At 49.6% G+C, this 26,242-nt stretch overlaps 2 protein-coding genes across 6 annotated transcripts in view; both read right to left on the bottom strand.

Annotated features, from left to right (window-relative positions):
- Positions 1-268: 268 nt before the first annotated feature.
- C21H3orf62 (chromosome 21 C3orf62 homolog) lies at positions 269-11,042 on the bottom strand. 2 transcript variants are annotated; one of them, XM_044933578.2, is made up of 5 exons: positions 10,510-11,042; positions 9,760-10,207; positions 8,988-9,088; positions 7,259-7,520; positions 269-3,996 (listed from the first exon to the last, which is right to left on the bottom strand). In XM_044933578.2, exons 1-5 carry the CDS (start codon positions 10,511-10,513, stop codon positions 3,915-3,917), a joined length of 897 nt encoding a protein of 298 aa, XP_044789513.1. In that variant the 5' UTR covers positions 10,514-11,042; the 3' UTR covers positions 269-3,914. The 2 variants fall into 2 exon arrangements, with proteins under 2 accessions (XP_044789513.1, XP_025127824.2); XM_025272039.3 differs by lacking the exon at positions 269-3,996 and having other exon boundaries at positions 6,961-7,520.
- Positions 11,043-11,188: 146 nt separating this feature from the next.
- Positions 11,189-26,242, bottom strand: part of USP4 (ubiquitin specific peptidase 4) — a 39,848-nt gene continuing 24,794 nt past the window's right edge. For 2 of the 4 annotated variants that reach the window (XM_006053251.4, XM_006053250.4), the window contains 11 exons: positions 25,896-25,979; positions 24,919-25,013; positions 22,188-22,379; positions 21,446-21,534; positions 18,233-18,460; positions 16,637-16,707; positions 16,267-16,385; positions 15,784-15,933; positions 14,652-14,755; positions 12,153-12,241; positions 11,189-11,754 (listed from right to left, as the gene is read on the bottom strand). In XM_006053251.4, the coding sequence (XP_006053313.3) occupies positions 11,596-11,754; positions 12,153-12,241; positions 14,652-14,755; positions 15,784-15,933; positions 16,267-16,385; positions 16,637-16,707; positions 18,233-18,460; positions 21,446-21,534; positions 22,188-22,379; positions 24,919-25,013; positions 25,896-25,979 (1,380 nt within the window). In that variant the 3' untranslated portion in view covers positions 11,189-11,595. Of the gene's footprint in view, positions 11,755-12,152; positions 12,242-14,651; positions 14,756-15,783; positions 15,934-16,266; positions 16,386-16,636; positions 16,708-18,232; positions 18,461-21,445; positions 21,535-22,187; positions 22,380-22,428; positions 23,770-24,918; positions 25,014-25,895; positions 25,980-26,242 lie in introns of those variants that run through there. The other 2 variants (XM_025272022.3, XM_006053252.4) reach the window with 2 other exon arrangements.

Raw genomic sequence — 26,242 nt, 5'->3', positions numbered from 1 at the left:
TCTGGCATTCTGGGTACCGGGCACTCCCCAAGACAGAGCATAAGGGAAAAGTGCATCCTTATTCATGGGAGTGAAATGTGTGAAGAGGGTGTGAGGAGAGTTGGGGCAGCAGCCCGGGAATCAGCAGGAGGGTATTGGGTCTGGTACAAGGAGAACTGCCCTCCATACGGAACATCCAGTAGAAGGGCTCTCACAAAACTGTTGCTATGGCAGCAGGACTCCCAAACACATCTTTTTGGTCTTCAAAACTTTTCCTTCAGATGACTAAGATCTTTCTGGGCCTCAGGATTTTTTAAAAATTTGTATCCGTTTTTGCTGTGAGAACATGTCCATTTTTTGGGTCAGTGGATGTATTCTGGGGCACACACTAGGTCAGACTTCTTGTGAACAGAGAAATAACAGTGTTAAAGCCACGAAGGAAAGACAGGTGACTCACACTACATGCTGGGAGCCGCACTTGTCACAGCCACGGAGTCCCACTCTTCTTCCCAGCTGTTTTCCCCTGCCCTGTTTTCCACTCCTTTTTAAAAGCTAATGAGAGCTGCTGCAGGCCCTGCATCATTTCTAGAGAACAGTGGGCTTATATGAGACTTTGGCTTTCCATCTGTATCTTGTTAAAGTTTTTGAATTTTTGCAACACATATTTCTTTTGTAATTCAAAATGATCAAATAAAGATAAAACTTTAAAAAGCATATTTCTTTCATTAAGTTTATTGATCTCCAGTTTACTCAAGATCATCAAGATTAAGATGCATACCATCTTTTTATTCCTTCTCATAAGTTTTAATAAACCACACCCTACTCAAACTGTTATGAAAGTAAAAATGCTCATGGATGGACAGCTTCCAGAATTTGCCCATTTTCAATCCAGTACAGGGTTGAAATAGGGCCTTTTTTTTTTTTTTTTGCGGTGGGGGGGGGGGTGCGGGGAGGGGTGCTGTGCCCGGTGGCTTTTGGGGATCTTAGTTCCCCAACCAGGGATTGAACCTGGGCCACTGCAGTGCAAGTCCTAACCACTGGACTGTCAGGGAATTCCTGAAAATGGGGCTTCTAGGTGGATCATAATAGCTCCTGATTTTTATTTTCAGGGGTATGTATCCCACAAAAATTTGGTCGAGTTTAATTTGCCTGTGATACCTTTGGCAGGGCTACCAGGCAACCTAAGCTGCTTTCAGTCTCATTTCCAGACCAACGGCCTCCTGTGTTCTGTGGCCGCAAGCAATGGCAGCAGCCCTCTGTAAGGGCAAGAAAGTGAGACTTGGGCCCTGCCTCCAGCTGCCCTGGACTCTGCGCCCTCTGTGGATCTCTCGGGGCTATCTGTTCACCCCTCTGCTAGCCTCCACTGCCTTCCCTCCTGGTTTTCTTTGCTTATGCCAAGGTGGCAAGGGGAAATGGAACCCAGCCCTTCCCAAACAAGCTACAGCAGCTGTGCAGCAGTTACTCTCAGGCTTGTAGAGCAGAGCAGTCTGCATTTGGAAATGTTTTATTGCTCTAAGTTGAAAAGTTTAATCATTTTACTTCAAAGCTGAGAGCCTGTTGAGAAAACACCACCAACATTTATGACTGTGGCCTTCTCCTTGAAGTTTCCTTCCAACTTTAGAGTGCCAAGGCAGGACCCTCTATTCCTTAATTCTGCTGTGTTATGAAATCTTGTATTTCTTTAGAAGTATTTTATTTTGTTTAAAGTCAAAAGGCCAGAGTGACTCAGTGTTACATGAGCTGGGTGTTTTTGTAGAATAAGCAGTACATTTAACACCTAACAAGGCTGGGCTAATTAAAATTACACTGCCTGTCTCTAGTAATCATCAGGAAAGGATATTATATTTCTTATTTTATTCCTAAGGGTTTTTTTTTTTTTTTTAAAACAAACTATTGTGTTCCTGCCAAATTTGGTGAGCATGACACAGCCCAGCACATCCCTGAAGCAACAACATTTTTGGTTCTTTGGATGCTGATAGAGATGTATGTAGCTACACAGGGGCGGATGTGGTGGGAGGTCTATTGGCCCAGGGCCCACCTAGGGGCTCCTCCCTCTACACAACCCCAGCTCCAGTCTGAGGATAGAAAAGAAGCCACTTGCAGCACCTAACTGTCTTGACAGTCAAGTATCAATTTAAACATCACCTACAGAGAGCCCTCTGAAGGGGCCCGCCCTCCTCATTGCCCATTCCCTTACCCTGTTTTCATTTCTCTCAGGTAGTTCCATCTGAAATGATACTTTAAATCTGTATTTTTGCCCACCTTGCATAGTGGAATATAAACTCCAGAAGCAAGAACAGCAGCTGTAAAAAATAAAAGAACAGCATCCACCTCATCCCTACTGTATTCTCAGCGTCCAGGAGTGGTGTGCCACTAGGAGACACCTGACAAATACGTACTGAGGGCAGGGACAGCTTGCTTTTCAAACAGCTCCTGGCAGCCTGTCCTGAAAGTTGGGTCTCTCCAGTAGCCTTCTGCAACTTCCCTTTTCGTCTCAGATGTTCCAAAGGGCTCCTGACGACAGGTCTCCTGTAAGATGCCCATTCCTCTCTCCCAGGCCAGCTCCCACCCAAAGTACCCAGAAAACCACAGCCTTTTTGCCCTCAAAAAAGATAGCTGCTTCCTACAAGAGCTGATTAGGTTTTAAAATTATTTTTCATGCCAGGCCTTAGGCCAAAACTCTTCATCAAATCAGGCATTTTCCAGCTGGCCTAGCACAGAAAGTCCTTCCCCACTAGGGCTGCAATCCATTGTCAGTAGATTTCCTGAGTAAAACTTTGTTCCCTCTATAAATATTTAGCAGGAACCTAAAATATTAATGTTCTCCCACGTACCCCAGGGAGAAAGCAAATTACCAGAGGCTCAGATTGTCACCGGATGACAAGCCTTTTCAATAACGACCCACAAGCAGGTTCGGTGGCCTCCCCAGTTCCCCTTTCTGGTTCACTGGCCTTCTCTGCCGTATCAAACATCTTGTGCCTTGGTTAAGAGGAGGCTCCCTCTGGAAGCAGGTGAGCCCCTGGCCCGTCATTCAGGAGGAGGGAATCCTTTTCATCAATTTCTTTGACCATTAACAGCTCATGGCTTCTCCTGTGGCAGGATGGTGCTGCCTTACCAGCACATTCCTGGATGCCAAGGTGAGAGGCGCAGATCCCCAGGTGGTCTGTCTCCATCCTCCTGGTCTCCTGACCCCCTTGGAGTCTTCCCTGGGCTTGGAAATGCAGGGTCCAGCAGAATGTTAAGGAGGCAGGGCAGGTGGGCCAAGAGGTGGTTCCCCCACTCCCCTGGTGAGGGGAGCAGGGGGAGGGCAGCCCTGAGACTCAAGAGATGAGAAGGTAGGCTTGTGTGCCTGATTATGCTGGCTGAAGCCACACTGAGGCAGACGCCTACTGACCATCAGTGCCCCCAGGGCTTACCTGGCAAGAATTCAGGCTCTAGTCTTGATCTCTGTGGCTAGACGGCCAGGCCCAGGAATGTAGCGAAACACTGAAATCTGGAAGGGGCTGAGGGCGGGGTCACTGTTTCCAGTCCTTGGCCATGCTTGAATTGTCCTCTTGAAAGAACTGCTGCTCTACTCTCAAGCCTCAGCTGTGGCCTCTGCTCCTTGCTGGACCTTCACTTGGCATTTACTCATCTCTCCTCTTTCCTGTCCCTTCTTCTCCCATCTTTTCCTCCAGTTCCCAGCCTCTCCTTGCTTCTGCAGACCACCTCCTGCCCTAAGTTTTGTTACAAAGTTTACCAATACACCCACAGAGCTGGTTTCTAGTGATTTTGGCCTCGACCCTGCAGGCAGGATGCAGCCAGAGGACCTGGAAACCCCTCCTTACAGAACTGGATGGGCCCAGCTTCTCACATGCCTCATGCTGTAAGTTGAACTTGCAGTTGGCGACTAGCCGGTTCCAAAGCTCCTATTTATTCTTGAAGCTGCCTTGTTTCTATTTTGATTCTGCTAATCCAAACTGCAGTTTGGTGTTTCCACGGAAACAATCCAGTGATTGTTTGGCTTGCCAAGATGAACTGCGGGGGAGAGAACCAAATGACGTAAAACATTTTTAGTTTCTCAAATATCAATGTCTCCCCAAGAAGTCTTTGGTCCCAAATTTTATTAAAATAAATGTTCTAGGCGAATTAAAAAAAAAATCTAGGCTCCTGTTATTCCTCCATCTCAATCCCTAGAGACTGGCTCCCCAACCCTCTGCTCTGAGCAGATGAGCACGCTTCTGCCTGCTGCCCTGAGGAACGTGACAGAGGCAGGAAGATGTCCCTTGGGCACCTTGGGGAGCCAGAGACAAGAGACGGTGTCACCAAGGCAATGACCATGTGGCCATCCCAGCTACTCTGGGAGTGGCATGCCAGAGGCTCAGGGCTCACCTGCTTTACCCAACAGCTGTTTCTACAGTGAGGAAAAGCTCCTCCTTTAAGGAGTTCAGGCTGGATTAGTTCTTTAGTAAATCTGAATTTTCACACAAAGGCTTTGCTAAGCTAGAGGTATACTTGTCTATCCAGCCAGGAGAATCTAAAGCCTCCCTTCTGCCCCACCCCTAACCGAGGCTCGGCCCTCATTCCCAAGTGCCACAGTCCATGTTGCAGGCAGAAAAAAAGTCCTCTCATTTCAGTCTTGTAGGGTTAGCACTGGATCTCTGCTCCCAGCAGCCACCCCCTCTTGCAAAGCCTCTCCAGGGAGAACTAAGTGCTGAGAAACAGCTCTGTGAGACCTCGAGCTTCTGGCCCTGAGGGTCCAGCACTACAGGGAAGGGTGAGCCACTAGTGAGGGTCCTGCTGAGCCTCCCGTGCCAGCCCTGGACCTGCTGCAGTTCCCGGAAACTGTGAAGGTCACCTCTGGGCAGGTATCTGGTGAGGGATGCCCACGGCTGGCTGGCGGAGGTGAGGGTTTTAAAAACAACTCTAATTTCTTCTTTCTGCAGATGTGATTCAGGTCTACTGCAGCATAGACTTTTCAGCATAACTGAAAAGCATAGATAAAAAAGACTAAAACCCTCCTTGTCTTCCTCAGTAACAATGTCACAAACTTGGGATCAATCGCATTTAAAAAAAAAAATTTGCAAATTTTGGAATAAATTCAGATTTACAGGAAAGGTACAAAGATAGTAAGTTCAAATATATCCTTCACTTAGCTTCTCTTAAAGTTAACCTCTTGCATAACTGTGGTGTACATGCCCAAACTAAGAAACTAACATAAACATATTAACAACTAAACTTGAGCTTGTATTTGATCTGTTTTTCCATGAACGTCCCCTCTCCATTCTAGGACGCAGTCCAGGACACCACTGGATTTAGTCACTGTGTCTCCTCAGTGTCTGCTGCTGTGTGACAGATTTTGAGTTTTTCCTTGCTTCCCTGACATTGACAATCTAGGGTACTGGCCAGGCATCCGTGAGAATACCCCCCAGTCTGGGTTTAAAATGAAGCCCCCATCTTGTTGCATCCTGTCAGGGCTGGGTGAGGGGCACACCTGAGGAACACATGGGTGGGATGCATTCATCTCCTGGTTAAGTGGTGTCTGCCAGGCTTGTCCATGTCTCTGCTCTCTTCCCCAGCTCTCTCCCTGGAAAGTGAGTTACTAAGTCCAGCTCACTCTCCATGGGTAGTGATGGGCAGAGACTGGGGAGGATGGGGATTACTATGCCTCACCTCCTCTGTGGGAGACGATCCACATCAATACATATTATTTGGAACTCACTGTTGGGAGACCTGGTGTTCTGAATATCAAGTCGCCTGACATGTGTCCATCCAGACAGCCCCTTCTCCCGAATGCGGCAGCCAAGAGGCTGTAAGCATTTCTTCTCTCCTGCTCCTGTCCCGCCGGCTCAGGGACTAAAAAGTGAACCCCGACACCACCGTCTGCAAGTGTTTATTATCCACTGCAGGGACTGTCAGGTGGCTTGGGAGGAGCCTCTGGTTAGCCCCTCTGCCCTTCACCCGGCAGTGGAGGCCTGTCCCTGAAGTGGCCAGAGGCTAGTTCTCAGGGTCAGGCAGGTGCCTGGCTTTGCACCACTAGGAACTAGGTGCAAGGTCTCCACCTGTGGGGCGCAGATGAATCTCTAGACCTGTGGTGGTGATGGGGTGTTGCCACCAGCCCTGCAGCCTGCCTCGTGAAAATACAGCCTCGTGGGACGTCTTCGGCCCCCGGGCCTTCCTCCCCAGCTCTTTTGAGTTTTATGTTACAACAAACAGCTCTGCACCAGCCTTGTTGCCCCCATCCTCCCCTATGAGCCAAGAGGGTGAGCAGTTCCCTGACACTCAGCTTCTGGGAGATATCATACCTTACTCAACAGTTAATTAGCCTTCCCGGAAGAACATCATGGTTTTGAGAGATGGGTCCAAATAATCCCTGATGGTGTCCTTTCTCTCAAGTGGTGGGGCTGGAGCCAGCCCTGCTGAGCTGCTGCCACCACGCTGACTTCAGAGGGCAGTGGGTCAGCCCCTCCCTGCCCCCGTCCATCTTATCCCAGTACAGTCACTGTCATGGGAACCACCTGTGGCCTCCCAGAGGCCTGGAACGGGATGGATGAGGTTCAGGTATGAAGTGAGTGAGCAGGACCTGTGTTCATCCCTTCCTTCCCCCGTCAGCTGAGGGCCCAGATGTCTGATGTGAGTGTATGGTGGGCTGGCCTCACGGGAATGTCCTGCCAGAACAGGAGCTGGATGCTGCCAGCTCCCTGGACACAAGTAGGCGGCCTCTGATCTGGGCAGGGGCAAGGATGGAGGGACTGAGGCTCTGGCCATGAGGAGGGCATGATGCCAGTGCAGGGGACAGGCAGCCATGTGTGTGGTGTGTACAAATGTGGCAGAGGGCCTGGGGCCAAGGTCCCTCTTGAGGCCAGTTCCTCCACTGAGCTGGCCTGGGATGGCGGGGTCCCAGGGGATCAGAAAGCCCACACTGCTTGTGGAACTTGTACGTTTTCAGGGGCCCATGGAAAAGAACATCAAGAGACACAGCAGAGGCCCACGACCTGCACCTGCCTTGGGTACTGTGTATATTGAACAGCAATCCAAAAAACAGTCAAGACGTTGGGGGGGCGGAAAAAGTGAAAAAAGAAACATTTTAAAGCAACAGAGTTAAAAAACAAAACCACCACCACCAAAAAACTGAGCTGTCAGCTGAAAAAGGGACACCACTAGAAGTTAAAAGTTCATGGTAATTTGGATTCTGCTAAGCCTTTGAAGTGGCCCCTGATGATTGTGACTAACCTGCACAGACATCCTAACATCAGTCTCCTACTGTAAAGAATTCAAAGCTGAAGTCAACTGTCCTTACTCAATTTGGTATTTAAAAGAGGTCATCAAATTGTAGTCCTCTTCCAAGTCCAGAACAGTCTCCACGATATTGTGGTCATCGAAAGCCTGCTTGAGGCTGCCAGAGTCTGCATCCGGGGCTTTCTGAGGGCTCTTGTCCACCAGCAAGGCCCAGGCTTCCTCCTTGAAAGGCGAATCTTCCCAATGGCCACACACACGGTTCAACTCATTTTCAAATTCTAGTTTACCAGCCAATTCTTCAATAGTTCGAATGCTTGTATGGTCTTAAAAATAAAAACATTCAGCATTAGAATTCCAGTGGGAGAATTCTGAAGACATTTCGGGCAAAACTTAAAAACCACAAATGGGTGGCCGTCTCTCGGGAGCGTGCAAAGCCGGTGCTCCTGACCCGGGCTGGCAGGCTGTCGCACTGTGATGTGGGCTTGGTGCCCCCCTTTCTAGTGCAGGTATTTACTAAGTCCCAAATATCCACTGGTCTCCAAGGAGGGTGTACGTGGGAGGATACAGAGATGCATGTGTTTATTCTGGCTCTTGGGGAACTATTCCCTGACCTGAGGACACAAGACACCGTGTGGGGTCTTTTGAATAAGTAAAATGCTGCCTATTGGGATTTCCCTGTCGGTCCAGTGGTTAAGACTTCATAACCTCCACTGCACGGGGTGTGGGTTTGATCCCTGGTTGGAGAACTAAGATCTAACCTGTTCAGGTGGCACTGGTGATAAAGAACCCACCTACCAGTGTGGGATAGATAAGACATGTGGATTGGATCCCTGGGTCAGGAATATCCCCTGGAGGAGACCATGGCAATCCACTCCAGTATCCTTGCTTGGAGAAACCCATAGAGAGAGGAGCCCGGCGGGCTATAGTGTATGGGGTGGCAAAGAGTTGGACATGACCAAAGCGACTGAGCACAGCACTTAGCACAGACGGCCATGGACCACAGCCAAAAGGGAGAAAAATGCTCCCTGTAGATGGCAGGGGCCATGGAAGGAGGTAAGCAGAGGCAGTGATGACTTCTGTTCGCCTACTGGGACCATGGGAGGAGGCTCAGGTCACTAGAGCAATGGCAGGGATCTTGCTTTGTGCCCCAGGGCATGCACCACCCCTCACCAGACCGCCTCCTTTCCTGCCCCATAACCTGGTGACCCTTCAGAGCCAACAGCTTTGGGCTGCTCCCAAGGCTACATATCTCTTAATTAGGAGCTGTCTGGCCACTGTACATTGTGTAAAAATAGGGCGCATGAAGTTCACATACAGAATATACAGATGTGTGTATAGCAAAAGTGTCTACGCCAGGATATACCGCACTATGTCGCCTTTGTGGTGGATGGCAGAATTAAAGGGGAGCTTTGGGCTTCTAACTTTTCTTTCAATCTTGTGTTGCCACCACCCACCCGAGCTGGACTACTCCTCCTCTCTTCATCTCTGCCTATGTCCTGTTTCCGTCACAAATAGACTCATCCACCAACAGCGGCTGCGGTCCTTGGCCTCTGGGGATTCACTCTAACTGTACATTTATGAAACGTTTATGAAATGACTTGATGGATGTGACTCCTCCAGGCTATCAGCTCCATAAAGGCTCTCTGCATGGAGCCTGCTGTAAACCAAACAAATCTACCAAGCCAATGGAAGAGACGTTAAGTATTTTTTATAAGACACTTGCTGACTTGGGGGCTTGGGTGAAGGATCTATCCTTTCAGGGAGAGGATGGAGCAGCCCTCTGAACTCACCAATCATATCAAGCAGATCCTTTGTGACCTCTTGGCTGGAACCACTGAGTGGGATGCCTGTGTCAACTTTCAAATCCTTCTCTGTATCATTCCTGCAGCCCCTGGGAGAAAAGAAAAAGGCAGAGGATTAGATCCTCTTTCAATAAAGTATCGGAGGTGAACTCAGTATTAATCATCTTAAAGGCAAACACTAGTCCTTTAAATTGCCATTTATGTTGTGATTCGAAAACTGGGAACCACTAAGTCAGTGAAGTTGACTAAAAGCATCCTAATGCCCATTAATGTCTGTGAATAAGAGCACAGATATTTGTAATACTGAAACAATTAAATGGCTTCTTCAGTCTCTGCTTCCAGGGCAGCCAAGATGGCAGGAACTGGAAATTTCAGCCCACATGGTCCTCCTTGCTAAGAGATGATGCAAAAATAAACAAATTTTAATTAAGCCTTTAAAAGGTACCTAAGACCGGGCAGTTCGCAACCACCTGGGAGAAGACAAGGTCCAGGGAAGACTTAGAGCCCCCAGTGAGTGAAGTCGCTCAGTGGTGCCTGACTCTTTGTGACCCCATGGACTGTCTACTACCAGGGTCCTCTGTCCATGGGATTGTCCAGGCAAGAATACTGGTGGGTTGCCATTTCTATCTTCAGTAGAGCCCCCAAGGGGAGGAAAAATCAGTGTTATGGACCCAGCTTAGGATTTTCAACAACTTTCCCCCCCCCTAGATAGGAGATTCCCCCTAATTGTAGCTGTTTAAACCCATGAGATTGGAATCACCTTAGACTGTCTTTTCTCCAGATCTCCTCATCTCCTGCTGCTCGCCAAAACGGTCTTTCGGGTGCCAAAATGGAGGAACGCATCAGGATGTTTTCCTTGCTGCTCAGAGGTTTTCTTTTAGGGCAGAGCGCCTGGGGCTTTGCATTCACGGGGGCATGGTTTGGTGCAAAAGCCACATTCTCGTTCTCCGGAGCGCCAGGGACGGGAGAGAATGGAGCCGCAGAGGAGCAGGCTACCAGCGGGTGCCTCCGGCAGAGGAGCCGGTGCACCGGGAGGGGGAAGGAGAGCGGGGCGGCGTCGAGCTCCACCCGCGGGCGGCCCGAGCACTCCTGGGAATGGCTGACTCCTTCAAAGGCCCGGTCAATGGCTGCAGTCAGCTCCTTTCTGCATCTCCTCAGTTTCTCAGACATCTTCCCTACAAGCGACCGTGTCTTTATTACGTAATACACTGGAAATGCACAAAACAATGTGAGAATCGCGGTACAGATGAGGTTGTAAACCGCCCACGAAGGGGTATTTGTCAGTTTCCTTGAGTTTGAGCCACGCCACAGGTCAGAGCCGAGAAACCCACTCTCGGGAGATTTTCTCCTCGCGGGAACAGCTGCGTCCCCACTTCTCCACCGGAGAGGGAGGAACCCGCGATCGATCGATCGAGCCCGGCCCTCCTCCTCGGCTCCCGGCCACCCCCACTCCTCTCGGGCCCCACCCCGCGGCCGCCCAGGGCGGAGATCCAAGGCCGCGCGTCCTCACCCATCAGCCGGAGAAACCGCACCGCCGACCCCGCCAAGCCAACCCCACCAACGGTCGGTCGTCGTGTGCTCTCATCAGCTGATCGCGCGTGTCCGCGACTGACGAGCCCAACCCCCACGGCTCGGGTTAAAGGTCAGACAAGGGACGCGGATGGCCTCTGTTCTTTGAACCCACGCAGCGTGACGGGGAAGCAGAGGGCCCACGCACGCACGGAGGGGACAGCGACAATGGCCGTGAGAGTAGGCCCAGGGAAAGGGTGGGGAAATCAGACCACGGTGGCCGTGGCCGAGGGGCGGGGATCTCACTTCTAACCAAAGTCCCCGGCAGAACGGGAGCCCTTTCCAAGCCCAGGAAAGTTCCTATTCTGAAGCCAACACGGAGAAACGGTTGCAGGAGACCTGGTACCCCGCAGTGTCGTGTCCTGATATAAGTGAGACCTAATACAAGCGCCACACGATATCCAACTGCCTCAATTCATCAAGGATGCTGGGGAACAGAACTGCTAGGTTCCACAGGAGACTGAAGGGCAGGAAACCCTACCACCAAATAGCATTCGGGAGAAGGAAGCTGGAAATTCCTAGGTGACTCAAAGGGAAACAGGAAGGGGCGTCAGTGGCTATTTTTTAGGGTATTATAAACCCATCTCAGTCACAGCAAGGGAAAAGGGGACGACATCAAGTTTACTTGAGGTTGATTTACTGTGGGTAGACCACTGGGAGGACCAGCAACCAGCACCAGAATCCGAAATCCAGGAGGGCAGGGCGGCCCCAAGCTCCATGACAGTGTGTTCCCCTCCACTCTTTGGAATCCGTCAGACATTCTCCACTGTGTGCTCCCCACCGCCAACCCCAACTCTGCAGCTCTACCTGTTTTACAGAAAATTTTTACCACCTGTATAAAAAAAAATAATTCAGCCTCTTGACATAACCCTTCTGAGCAAACAGGGTCTTTTTTTTTTTTTTCTTCTGCTCATAAAAGAAGGAAATTTCCTCATCTGGTTTTTAGACGGAACACTAGCAGTCTTCAGTGTCAAAGGTGTCTCCTGGGGGACGGCACTGGTGCTGTGGTGCAGGGTCACTGGGCAGGTCAGTTGGTGTCCATGCTGTAAGTCTCGTCATCCCCCGTGCCCTGCTGTGAGCTGCTTGGTCTTGCACCTCCATCAGAAGAGCCAGGAAAACTGAGTGACGGCGTCTTATGAAACTCATCGTCTCGACGCTGGTAAAACAGCACATAAGCTGCTTTCGTCTAAACACAAGAGGTACAACATCCATTCACAGGTTCGAACAATCACCCATTCCCCCCAAGCTTTGCTGTCTGTTCAAAACACACCACCCTCAGGGATCCGCCGTCTTGCCCTGTGCATCCACACACTGAAGTGATGGTGAAAACCGTACCACCTACGGCTGGCTCATGCTGACCATGCCCAGGGAGTCGGGAAAGGTAGGAGCCCTGTGACAGACTCAGGAGAGTCAAGTGTCTCATTTAGGAAGGGTCCCGGAAGGAATGGTAGTGAATTCTTTCTCTACTGCACTTAGCTGCCACTGTCCCAGCAGGATGACTCAATAACCAACTAGGCTGGGAGACTCTTCCCAGCTCTAATCCCTAAAGGTAAGACTGGGAACCAGGTATGAGGGCCTACTCACCACTATCTGATCCTCACAGGCCAGGGACACATTGCTATCATCAAAGTAATACCACTTCCCGTTCAGTTTGTTCTTCGCGTATGCAGTGTCTGCCAAAGCAAGAGAATATGCTAGTTGGTCATCAAGAGAGGTGATCTGGCTAGCTCAGTAGGCTGGCACTCAACAGCTCCAAAACATGACACATATCAAGAGTCTGAAATTAAAGGTAATTTATGCTTGTGTCCTAACAACCGAAAAAGAACTCATCCTTAAAAAAAATAAGATCTTCCCTTCTCAAGAAGGCACTAAAAGGGTAAAAATGGAGCTGCGGGGGACTAAGGCTTTAAACTGTAATTTTGGGGAAAACAGCTATGAGCACTAATTCAGAGTTGGGGGACCCATAAAAGGAGCTGATATATTTTAAGATTTAAGCAAAAGAATAGTTGTCAAAAACATGCCAAGTCAAACATCCCCACTGGATCCAGGAAGGCTGTCTACTGTTGTCTCTCACTGCCTCTGTACCTGTGGGGTTTCCCAGTGAGAGACACTGGGGGCTTGGGCGGGCAGAGCTGGGGTGTGAACGAGAAAACTTAAATTTATCTGTCTTTGAAACTCTGAGGCAAGAATCTGTGGCTCAGTAACAATTCCTCACACCAGTCCAAGTATTTTCCAGGGTGAACACTTCCGGTTTTGATTTTACACTTTCCGAGCAAGATGTGTTTACAACAACAGTCCCAGCAGTGATACCCGATTCCTGCTCTACTCAGACTCTCAGAAATGACTGAATCTGATGGAGATCTGGTTTCTGGTCTCGACCTGCTGTGTGGCTCTGGCAAGCTGTTTAACCATTCTTCACTGCAGTGCTTACTGCACCAGGCGGTGGTGAAGAACACAGGACAAAGTGACAGCAAAGGTGCCAAGGGCCTGTCCCCGCTGCCCATGCTTGGCAGAACAGTAACAATGAGTGCTCTCCATCACGGTGTTCCAATTGTGGACCCAAAGTGGGTCTGCACACAACCAGCCTAACCTGGATAAGGAAACTGAAGCATATGGAAGCTAAGTAACCTGCCCAAGCAGTACATTTGTATGTCAAAAGAATTAAAAATGAATACATGGGTCCAGTATGCATGAATACAGATATCAAAATTAATTTGCAGAGAAAAAAAGTGCTATAGGATGCAGTATGATCACAGGTATTGCAAGTAGCCACTCTACAAGAGTCCCAGTTTTTAGACAGGCACAATTTTTCTTTCCCACCCGTTCCTACAGCTAGCTGGTAGTCCTGTGACCAAGCTATAGCCAATGAGATGTATGTAGAGGAGGGGGATTTCTGGGAAGTCTCCTTAAAAGGGAAGGTCATGCCCTTTTTCCCCCTTCTTCCAATGGCCTGGAATGTAGACCTGAGGGCTGGAGAATGAGCAGCCATCCAAAGGCAGGAGGTGATATGGTAAGAATAGAGAGGCAGGAGAACAGACTTGGGCCAACAGAAAAAGCTTACCAGTACAGGGGAGAAGACTGGGGTTTGGGGCAGTTCATAATCCACTGTGAGGGTAAATGGAACCGACACCTCCCATGGTGTCATCTCTTGGGGTCCTGACACGGGGTGTAGTGGCAGTTCTCATGGTGCAGATACAACAGAGGAGACGTGAGGAGACCCAGCTCCTTACTTCAACATCACTAACACCTTTCCATAAGCAAGTAACCAAACAGACTAGTTGAAGTATAAATGTGAAAGCAAACCCACATATTACAGAAATTTCGCAAAATAAAGTAGAGCAAAGTAAAAAAAAAAAAAAGTAAAACGAACATTTTGGTCCCTCTCTTTCTAGGCTGTCCCCTCTCCGATCACAGTTTGCCTTTTGTTTCAATGTACATAGTTGTGATACTACTTTCTGTAATGATGTGATTTTGTGTAGCTGTTTCCCCTGAACACATCATGGGCATTTCCCCACGGTATTAATAACTTTATTTTGCAATGGCTGTGTGCTCTTCCATCAAGCAGATGGACAGTAGTGCCAGCTGCTGATCACCAATGCTGTTACTAATTTTCCACTACTGAAGTTGCTCAGTTGTGTCCGACTCTTTGCGACCCCATGGACTGTAGCCCACCAGGCTCCTCCATCTATGGAATCTTCTAGGCAAGAGTACTGGAGTGGGTTGCCATTTCCTTCTCCAGGGGATCTTCCCAACCCAGGGAGCGAACCCAGGTCTCCCGCATTGTGGGCAGATGCTTTACCGTCTGAGCCACCAGTATAAATGGGTAAATATCTTTGTACATGAAGCTTTTCCCCAAAGTCCAGTAATTTCAGAAGGGTAGATTTACTGGAAGTAGATTATTGGATTAAAGGATATGAACCACCACCCTAGCAAAACAACTGAGGGGCAGCGTGCAACTGGAGGCCTGCAGAGCTGTGTAAGTTAAGTCCTTAGGGCAGTGGCTGGCACACAGGGAAGGCTGGTGACAGATGAGTGGCCAAGGGTGTTTCAACATCTCAGAGGGGAGCAGGTGCCAGTACTCACAGTGGCCAACCCCCATGGCTCCATAGTGATTGGACACAGCGATGAGATCGTACACATACGGCCTCGCTGATGGGTCACAGACAAACTCCGACATGTTCAGACCTCTAAGCACAGAAAACAAAAAGAACCCTTCAATACCTTAAACTGTGAGAAGTCAGAGCGATCTAGCCAGCCCTTTCATGCAACAGGCTAGAACACATGAGGCCCTCAGAGACTGCAGAAAGAACAGATGAAGAGTCCAGACAGAAGGCGCCCTGGGGTCTTGCTCTGACCACTGACATGTTAGGCTGGAGAAGGGAAGCCTCTTGGGGAATTCCAACCCCTGACAAGATGGCAAGGAAGGGCTCTGGGCACAGACATGAGGGCTGTTGCAACTTTGTAGAAATGGCTATTACTGTCAGAATCACAGTGCCATAAAAATGTAAGCTAAATACCAAAACAGGCCCCTCAAAGCATTTTTTCCCCTAATGTTTTATTTCTAAAATTTTAAATATACAGAAAAAAAGGATTTGACAACAAATACCTCTATTTGTTGACTTACTGCCATCTAGGTCCTCCCCCTGATATATCTACACTGCATCTATCTATCTACCCATACACCTGCCCCTGAAGAAAGCATTTTTAAATCTGCATGTTGTGGGCAACACCTACCTTGCTGACCGACTGTGTCACTTACACTCTGTACCCTGGGACCTGAGAGGACCCAAGCAGCCAGCCAGTCCCAGCCCCTGCCCCAAGGACAGGACTGCGGTGGATCTGCACCAACAAGGGCGGCCCCCAGCAATCCAATTCTCCCCAGCAGATTACTCCCTGGTTCCTTGTGCCCCTGCATTACTGTGGTGCAGCATGTTCGTGTGCTGTCCTACTGAGTCTGGGCTCCCAGGAACCAGGGACAGGTAAGAAGACCAGGTTAGTCAAGCTGCATAGGGACTCAAGAGGGGACGTGGTTCTACCAGAGAGACTTCCCCATACAAGGAGGGGAAATGAGCCTAAAATCCTAACTGCTCCGAGCCCGGCAACACACACATCTTAATGCAGGAAAGCCTTTGGTGGCAAAACACTCTATCAGTGCCCAGATGGTCTGCCTGGTTTTTAATTTTCCCCAAAATACCACTGCAGCCCAGGGACCCACCTGACTGGGAACTCCACGACTGTATCAAGCTTATCCCTCCAGTATCTATTGTAGGAGAAACGTTTGAGGTGGACCACCAGGATCTTCGGCAAGGACCACAGGTCAAACTTCTTTGTGGCCTGCTGGTGCTTCTTACAGTTGGGACAGTACCTGAAACAAAAACCTCTGCTGAGTGGGGAGGCGGGGAGCCAGGGAGCCAGGGCCACCTGGGCACACAAGCATGGGGGCGACCCCGTAACATCCTGTCTTGCAACCATCAGACTGCTTCAGGGCAGCAAGGTCTCTAAGCCACCTTCCCACAGAGGGTGATGGCCTTCTGAGGCTGGAAAGCACAATTCACGCAGAAACACCTGTGTTTCTCTGTCAGCCGTGTACAAAAGTGACAGATCCAAATGAAAAGGTTTGTGTTACACAGATGGCCCCAGCAGATCTCGGAGCCCCAGGGTGCCTGGACGCCCCTGCTCAGAGTGGGGAGCTGCCTACCAGGGGTCATGTTCCCCAAGGGTCTCCATGGTAGTGAAGAGCTCGATGCAGTCCCTCAGGGCCACCGCCGTCTTCTTTTTCTTCTGAGGTTGCAACATGCTGACGTGCTTCTCGTACGTCTGTGAGGAACAAAGTGCTGAGCTGGCTGAGGAAACAAAACCTCACCAGGCTAAGCCACCACCTCATGAGCTCTCGTGCCTGGAATATAATGTACTTTCTGGAGCTGCGAGCATTTAATAACAAAATCTTTCGGTGCTTTTCATTCTCAGTCTACAAGATAAGCTGTGAAGCCGGCTGTGGAACTGGTGAGAGAGACCTCCCCAGAGCAGAAACCAGCACGTCCCCTGACCAAGAGTCCTGAGTGACTTACCTCAGATTCCTGTTCGTTGAAGTAACGGCTCCGGGTCTCACTGTCCCAGTCGATGGCTAGTGTGGACCGAGCTGTGGAGGAGGACCAAAGTGTCACTCGCTACAGAAAGGCCAGCAACAGGAGAGGCTCCGCCAGCGACGGAGGGGAGGAGCAGCACGCTCAGGCTGTGTTCTAATACCTGCCCACCCAGCAGCAGCCACCGCCGAGAGCAGCGCTCTGCCTGGGGCCAGCCAACCCGGAACCCCTGGGCCCCAGAGCCTCTGGCAAAGACTTCCTCCGCATACGCTCTAAAGGCTATGATACGCTCTAAAGGCTGTGATACGCTCTAGACTCATGGAACGACACAGAAAGGACGCAGGTCAAGATGGAAAAACAGTGACTAGGTTTCTCCTCTCTTCTTAAACCACAAGAAAACCTGACAAGACAGATGACACAACTGTTTACAGACACTGAATATTAGGCAAAGCAAGAGTGAGATCCCTGAAAGAAGGCAGAAAATAAGGTGATGCCCACATGGCCCACGCTTACTGCCTGGAGGCATCTTCCAGGCCATAGCATAGCAGGAGAGAAAGTAGATTTGATTCCTGGGTTGAGAAGATCCTCTGGAAAAGGGATAGGCTACCCACTCCAGTATTCTTGGGTTCCCCTAGTGGCTCAGCTGGTAAAGAATCCGCCTGCATTGTGGGAGACCTGGGTTCGATCCCTGCATTGGGAAGATTCCCTAGAGAAGGGAACGGCTACCCACTCCAGTATTCTGGCCAGGAAAATTCCATGGACTGTGTGAAGCTGGGACACGACTGAGCGACTTGCACTTCACACTAAACAGAAGAAGCTGCCCAGACACCATGGAGCTACAGAAAGACTGACAGACATAGAGATCCAAAGCGATCTCAATAAAGCTGTTTCAAAAACTCAGTATTTTTAATTTTTTTTTTTTTTTTTTTAAGGGAAGAAAGCAAGGTAGCTAGCTGGAGGACATGTAGCAAATCTCTTCTCTAATGAAGAAAATTAAAGACACGAGATGCTTTTGCAGCTCCCTTCCTGACCCTGGGCAGGCACCTTCATCATCCACATGCACTTTCAACACACAAAACACACTCCACGTGGATGTCCCTTCTTGTCTATAGATCGAATCAGGCTCCAGGTAACAGCCTGTGAAATCCATGAGCATCCTCTAGATGGGCTGCATCTCTAGAGTATTTATTCTCATGGAACAAAAGAAATCTGCATTTATTCTATGTCCGGGGAAATGCTGCCACCTAAGGAGGGTCACGAGAAGTGTTATCACTGACAGCAAAGGTCCTGAAGGGTGGTGGGACTGAAGGGACAGCGTACTTCATTCTGAAGTCATCAAGGACTGAAGAGAAAAGCCTGACAAGAAGGCCAAAGAAACGGTGGCAGGAAGGGCTAGAGCCAGGTCCCGTCTCTGAAACGGTCTTTGGGGAGCTGCCAGCCAAGGATCACTCAAGTGTGTGTCCCCGGAGTCACACGATGACACTACAGAAGCCCAATGTGGTGAGTGCTGAGTACAAAGGATTTTCCAGTAGACCCTACGTCCCCCAAAGCCGAGTCTGCAAAGTCAGAGAAGGTGCTTACAGTTGAGTTTCAGTAGTTTCCCATCAGTGGCAAGGGAATTTATGTCAGCTGTGCCATAGGAGTTCACAAGGCTGAAGGTAAAAAGCCTTCTGGGGCAAGGCCGGCCTTTGTTCTTCTTTTGGGTGGCCTCGCTGTGGTCACTTCCCGGCTCATCGTCCCCACTGCCCTCCGTTTCTGAGAGCTGCTCTCTGCCTTCTTCCTGATGCTCCATTTCTTCTTCATCTTCACCTAGCACACAAATGAGAAGGAAAAAAAAAAACCAACAGTGTAGGGAATATGCCACTGTTTCAACCCTGAAATTTGTACTTCATGCCTAACTGTGGTGCCTCCTTCCAGGTTCTGTCCTGTGCATGGGAAACTATATACACTTCTCTGCATTTACAAGGCACTTAAATTCACACGGACCCTCTTCACAACCTGGTCAGCAGGCAAGAGGGCACTGCTATTCCACGAGGAGGACGCAGGCGCCCAGAGAGGTTCAAGGGACCAGGCGAAGGTACAAACCTCAGTCAGCAATCCTGCCAGTCCTAAATTTGGGCCTCTTAACACTTGGTTACTTTACTGGGCTTCACCTGACATAGTCTGACTCTTCAACTTGATCATCAGGCCAACAGAGAAAAGGACCAAATATTTTTTTTTTTTTTTTGGCCACACAGCATGTGGGATATTAGTTCCCTGACCAGGGATCGAATCTTCGCCCAGTGAAGTGGAAGCACAGAGTCTTAACCACTGGACCACCAAAGAAGTCACCAAAAGACCAAAATTAAACACATACTCAATACTCAGGAAGACAGGCTGGTAAGAAACAATTTAAATGCAAATTTTTAAACATGATAACACAAGTATTAAGTGAAAATCTTCAGTTCCTCCACAGGGAACCTGCTGACTCTCTCAGCAAGTATTTCCTGAATGTCCTCCAGGTGCAGCCGCCATGACAGGTACCAGTAACAGGGCATACAGGATCCTCCCCTCCTTTTTTCTCTTTATTCCTTTGGATTGCCAAGTTTCAGGAGTTTTAAGGGGAATTCCCTGGCGCTTCAGTGGTTAGGACCCAGTGTTTTCACTGCTGTGGATCAGGGTTGAATTCCTCATTAGGGAAGTAAGATTCTGTAAGCCAAGTGGCACTGCACAGCTCTCCCCCACCAAAAACGAGAGAGAGAGAGAGAGAGAATTAAAAAAAGAGAGAGAGAGCTTTAAGAGGCACTGTACAGACACATACTGATGAGTATTTTTCCCAGAAAACTGGCTGGTACATATGGCTGCAATAAAAAGATCCATGATCATATTTTTTGCTGTTGGGCAGCCAAAGGGGAAAGCTTAAGATATCAGGTACGTCATTTCAACAAAGATGGGGACAACTTCAAAAGGTAATGTAAAAGTAACAGGGGAAGAAAAGATTCAAAATAAGAAGTTTATATAATCAGGGAAATAGCAGTAGAAATGGAAACTGATGAAAGGAGGTCAGATGTATATTGTCCGTAAAAATTCACTTTCAAGGACAGTGTGTCTTGGGAGTGTTCATGAGGAAGGAAAAGTCGGGCCCAGGATAATGCAGCACAGTTCCCTGCCAGGCCCCAGGAACAGCAGAGCCATGGATGAGGGTGTGACTTGGGTCCCCATGAACAGTGCTCTGAAATAGCCAGTGTGCACGAGACTGCCAGTCCCAGCTGTCACAGAGATTCCTTCCCTAACCAGCTCACTTCACTCCTGGAGCAGTGGCACTGTGCCGTTTATACCCAGCCCTGCCAGGGACTCAGAGACTCAGCAGGGGACAGCCACCGTGGACCTAACAAGCAGCCATGACAGTAAAGGAGTCAGAATTATTTCAACATTAAACAAGAGTTTGAAGCCTACGCACCAAGACTCACTGCTGGGATTTGAAAGAAGGCAGTAATTCTTCCTAATTAGGAGAATGACAGATGGGATGTCTAAGAAACTAGGCTAAGTGTGTAACAACAGCAAATACTTACATGGTGCTATTATTAACTGAGCATCTAGCATGTGCCAGATACTCTAACCACACTACCTCATTAAACTGTAACTTCAACTCTGTGAAGCTGTTGTCATCATCCCATTTTGCAGATGGATAAACCAAGATTCAAAGGGATACAGCGACTTCTTGAAGTCCACCTCCACACCTCAAGCTGGGAGTCACAGTGCCACAACTTCCAGAGCACCAAGAACCTACAAGTCACCGCAGGACTACCCTCCAACATCTCTGCTTGTGGGATTTCTGCACAAAATACACTCCTCTTTGTCCCTAGTGGGATGAGAACATGATATTCTGGGCAAGAATAGGAGTATGATTATAATAAACACATAAATCACTAGAACAATTTGGAACATCCTGCCAGGACCTAGTCTATGGTTGTTACTTTTTTAATGTCAATTTCTCTTTTCGGGACCGTGCCTGTCATGCAGAAATGTGGGCATTTGTAACTGAGAATTTATATATTCAGCTCTTTGCGAAGCATAGGAATTGGAGGACATTTCCAGTTTTATAGGAATAAAGCCACCAAATCAGTCACCTAGGCCCCCCAAAGCAGGAAGACAACCACAATGCTGGTCAGACACAGCTTACTGTTCAGACAAGCTTGTGAGCACAAGGCCACAGGAAGACGGCAGCGAGGGCTCTGGGTTTCCTACGGTATGGTTACCCTACTGCTAATCCAGCTGTGGCTCTTCACTCTCACAGCAGGAGCTGTCCAGAGCTGGCCACCACCCGTGGCTTCCTGGGTAGAAAGAAACACCCAAGAGAGCCTGTCTCTGCCTTCTGACAGGCTGGGAGGACGCCTGGGGCAGCGGCTGCAGCATGGTAACGGGGAAGGGCCAGATAACAGCTCTGCAGACAAGAGCCAGGCTGTGGAGGCAGGCAAGTGTGTATTCAGCAATCCCAACAGAGCAGAAGCAGATCCTGGCTCTGCTTCAAGACCATGGGCAAGTCACTCGGTCCTATTAATGCTTATTGGCTCCCTGAGGTGAGACCCAGCCTCCACGTCTAAATTCCACAAGGTGTCAAAGGCAGACGATGGGCTCTGCCAGAGCAAAATGGTGCAGACACGGCTGTCAGGTCTGCTCTCTGGACTCAGCCCCCAGCACCCCCTTCCCCCCGCCTGCCCAGAGCCTCCCTCTCCCAAGTGTACAACACCTTCAGAAGAGGGAGGCCAGGAGGGGTTTGGCTAGTCACAGCCTCACGCCGAGGCGAGCGCTCACCTGCACAGCCGCTCCTGGAGCCATTGCAGGCCCCCAGCTCCAAGGGTGAGCTGCCTGACTCATCAGGCAAAGGCTGTTTTATATAGCGGCTTGAAAGAAGAAAGAAATCGTTAGTTGCAACCGTTCACTATTTTTCTCCTCTCCTCAGCTAGAAGTTGTTCCTATGTATTTGGGCATTATATATTCCCATATATTATATACTGAACTATTCACAAAGCAATATATGTAAATAAAAGGGCCTTAAAAATCATGGAATGGCTTAACACTTCAAGAAATTGAGAGGAATCCAAGAGATAAGATGTCTAACTACCAGGTCACTGAAGACTCTCAGAAAGTCTGTTCCTAATCTTTGATGACTGTTACATGGCACCCTCATGTAAAAAAAAAAATTCCCAGTAATGTTAACGATCAGCTTCAGAATGACAGTGGAGTACTTCAGAAACTGTACTCAAATATAAAATACCATCAAAGCACCAGACTTCTCAGGCAGGTGACTGAGAAGTGTGAAGACATGACTCCAGGGACCAGAGGAGCCTGAGGTGCTCGATGTCATGGTGCTTTAGGTATGCCCATGGCCTGTCCCAGAAGCACCTGCCCCTGCCCTCCCAAGGGTCAGCACAATGGTATTTCTGAGAGAAGGGAGCACAGCGGGGCCACACTGGCACTCTGCAGGGGGCAGTCGCTTCAACTACTGGACCTCTCTGATGTTAGAGAACCAGCAAATGGCATTCCCCCCACCAACCTGATGCGCTCACAAACCGCCTGGTACAAAGACTCGAGGGTGAGCTTGTGCTTGGGGACAGAAACCAGCAGTGGCTGCCCGTACAGCACTGCCCCGGTAGAAGTGCTCGACGGCCTAGATTTCCTCTCCCTGAAGTACACGGGAAGCGTGACACACTCAGAGCCGTCCGGGGAGGTGCTGCAGACTTCGTACCTGTGTCAATCACACAAGAGAGCACTTTTAACGGCAGGCTCCGGTGAGCGATGCAGATCCGCACTTCAGCTACATGGCGGCCAGGACTAGGGCTACTAGAACAGAGCGTTCTTCAGTACAGAAGGTGAATAAGGCATTTCCAAGAGGATGCTAGAGGCTGGGTCAGGAATTTCAAGAGGGTCACTGTCTGTCAACACAACGTGAACCTATACCACCGAGGCCCTGGGGCTAACGTGCTCCTCCTTCCCCCAGCCATGGCCTTAAAGTCTGTGCTCCTTCAACTGGGACTCAACACAGACTGCAGCTGGCATCCAGACCATCACCTCAGACACAAAGGCACATGGGGGGCCTGGCCATCAAGTTCATCTTCCGTCACCCACCAAGGAGCTCAACTTTTAGAAAAGGCATTCTTAGCGCCCTGCCCTTTGATCAAACCAAATACTGTACAAGGACGTATACCTAGAATAGAAAGCCAAAGACTCTTCATTTCAAATGAGGAAGCAAATTTATAAATCCGTTTGCCATCTTTGTTCAAAAACACTCAAGTAAAAGACTCAGATTTAATTTTTTCAAAAATCAAGATAACCAACGAAACTGCTAAAAGACCAACCAATGATTTTGAAAAATGTGTCTTACTTAGCGAATACATGGGAGATTTACAGATGTTTTATCCTGGAACAGATGTTACCAAAATTGCTGGCAACCGACTGTAGTCTTTCCCTCTTCCTATAGGGGGAGACACAAACTTACTGATTCAATTCTCGAAAACTAAACACACACATACAACCCTCCCCAGATGCCTGACAAACAGTCCTGACTGCAATATGTGCAGGAGTTCAAAGAAAAACTCACAAAGACGGCTAAGATGTGCTCTAAGGTAAGAACCCTGGGGTCCAGCATAAAGGTCAAGAACGAAGCCTTGAACCGGGAGGCTGGCTCGGGATCCAGTCCACCTTGCCACTCGCTGGCTGTGGGGACCAGGCCAAGCGCCTAAACCTCTGTTTATTCAGGGACAATGGGATCTATCATCTACCGTACAGTGTGGAGGTAGAAACTAAGTAACTCAGTCTCACAGTACCTCACATGCTCATGAAGTATTAAGTGCTCCAACTGTGTTTTCGTAAAACCATTATCAACTTATCATAACAATTTGCTTTCATAATGACTGGCCCTCAAGCCCTTGGAAAAATCCTCTGTGGGTGGTTCGCCAATCTTTCCACAAGGTGATGCCCCAGTTCTTCTCAGTTTAGCTATGTTCGAACATTAGTCTCTGGAGTTGAGGGAGACTGTGTTGAGGACTTGGGGTCAGAAGTGAACAGTCCCAGCTCTGTGGCCCCTCCATCTGTGAAGTACGGGAAGGTAGCTGGGAGTAGGGCAGCAGCCTGTGCTCCTGTGTGGACGGAATTAAGAATCTTGGGTGTGGTTAAGAACGCTTCCTTTTAGAGTGACCAGAAGTTACAGGCCCCAGAAACATAAAGGGAAGGAAATGCCTCCCTTGTGGACTGTATTCCTCAACCCAAACCAAAAACCAAAACCAAAACCAAACCCTGAAAACCTCTCTCAGCAGAGACAAAGTTCTGAGTGAGAGGGACTGAGGAATATGCAACGCGGGTGTGGTCCCCATGCAAACTGCTCTGACAAGCGGCTGCTGGGGGGTGCAGGCAAGCTTCCGCCCCACCCGGAAGAGGGACACACACACACACACACACACACACACACACACACACACACAGTCACACTGAGCAGCCCTGAGGCAAGAGGACTTGGAAGGGGCCGAGATGGGCTGCAGTTGGAGTGCACTATCCCCAAAGGGATGAGAAAATTCCATCTGCTGCTGCTGCTGCTAAGTCACTTCAGTCGTGTCCGACTCTGTGCGACCCCACAGACGGCAGCCCACCAGGCTCCCCCGTCCCTGGGATTCTCCAGGCAAGAACACTGGAGTGGGTTGCCATTTCCTTCTCCAATGCATGAAAGTGAAAAGTGAAAGTGAAGTCGCTCAGTCCTCCGACCCTCAGCGACCCCATGGACTGCAGCCTTCCAGGCTCCTCCATCCATGGGATTTTCCAGGCAAGAGTACTAGAGTGGGGTGCCACTGCCTTCTCTGACTTAAATCGACTTTCCCTGTTATTCTGAGATGGCACCAGTGTGAGGACCCACTACCTATGGCTCAGAGAAAGAAAAACTCCCTTCCTGTACTGTGTCCCTTCTCCTGTCTTCCCATGACCCCTCACAAAGCTGTGACTCTTCTTGAGAAAAGCATTTCTGACAGCAGGATCATCTGCAGGACCACTGAACGGGCCTTCTTAACAAGGAGCAACTGCTGACAAGAGCCTTGCCCATGCCGAGAAGAGCTATCTGGAATGCCTAGCTCCGAGTGCCCGCAGGCACTTAGCACTGGTGGCTGCCCACAGTTCCCTGAATGTCCATCTCATGCGCCCAGGGGTCAAGGCAAACCCACCAGCTGCCAGATCTTCACCAACTAGGCAAAGCCTCTGGAATTTTTCCGCTGACCCCACAGCAGAAACCCCTAAGTACTCACACAAAAATGTCATCCCGAGGCATGATGTGGTTTAAACCTTCATCCATTTGGAAAATCTTGTGGAACCGGTGATTATACACATCTGTGACCACCATCTAAGAATCAATAGGAATAGCGTACTTAATACTCAGGTGCCGATGAAAAAAAAAAGGTGCTGCAGGGATACTGCTTCCAGAGAGATTACAATGTAGCCAGGCCCAGAGCTCAGGGGTCAAGGTCTAATGGAGAGCAGCAAGGCTGTCGCCAGCAGAGAACATGCCAGTAACACCTGTCCCAAGGTTTATGACAGGATCTGCCCTCCAGTGGTGGGAGTGATGGGAAGTGGGTGCGGACCAGAGACCAGTCGTCATCCAGAGTGCTCTGGGGTGCTCCCTGAGGCTGGAGGTCCCCAGGCCATCCTCACACATAGCGGAAAAGAGCAAACCCCAACCACCAAGACCTACAACTTGACACCAGCAGGAGGTGCAAGGGGAGTGGGGAGAAGGGCATTGACCAGGGCTGGGACAGGGGAGGGGCTGGGGGGTCTCCAGGAGGAGGGGTCCTCATGCATGGAGAGGTCTTCACTTTCCCCACCTCCACGTGGGGCCAGGCTCAGGCAGAAGGGCCAGCATGAGCAACTGTTTTAAAATAAAGATTTCCTTTGGGACAGGAAAGAAGGTGAAGCTTCTCACATTACAGATGAGGTCAAGGTCAGGTAAGAAAGGGAGGGGAGGTGACAGCAGAGTCCCACTCCTGGCCCTCTGACCACAGCCAGGTGTCCTCCATGATGGAAAGACTGTTCCAAAGGCCAGAAGGGACAGTCTCAGCCACACTGAGCACAGTGAACGGGGACCAGGATGTCAGAGGCATCCAGATACAATCACATGTGCTGGCCCATAAGAACCAGCCCCCAAAAGTGACTAAAAGTTTGAAAACTAACTCCAAAGGACTATGAAATGCCCCCAATAGGCAGAGAGCCACAAAACACCCCGCCTTACGTTTTCTGCAGCAATGCCAGACAGTTTGGAGACAGCCTCACACAGGTCAGACACGGCCCCCATCAGTGGCACAACCACACGGTACTGCAGAGGAGAGAGAGGAGGGGTGACGAGGGTGCTCTGGAGAGGGGCGGGGAGATGAGCTGGGAGGAGCAGGCACCATGGAGGGTGGAGGTGCCCGTGGTGAGGACAGGGCCAGATGAGCTGCCAGAAGAGCGAACGTGCAAGTCTTTGGCCTCAATGTCTGTCTCTCTATTCAGGCAGCACCACGTAGAAGCTGGGCCATCTCTCTCTCTGCTACATATGGCTTCGTTTTTTTATCTTTTTGGAGATGTTCACTACTTCCT

Source organism: Bubalus bubalis, chromosome 21 (genome assembly GCF_019923935.1).
Source record: "Bubalus bubalis isolate 160015118507 breed Murrah chromosome 21, NDDB_SH_1, whole genome shotgun sequence".
NCBI lineage: Eukaryota > Metazoa > Chordata > Mammalia > Artiodactyla > Bovidae > Bubalus > Bubalus bubalis.
Note: the sequence above shows the minus strand (reverse complement) of the source record. Positions and strands in the feature narration are given on the sequence as shown.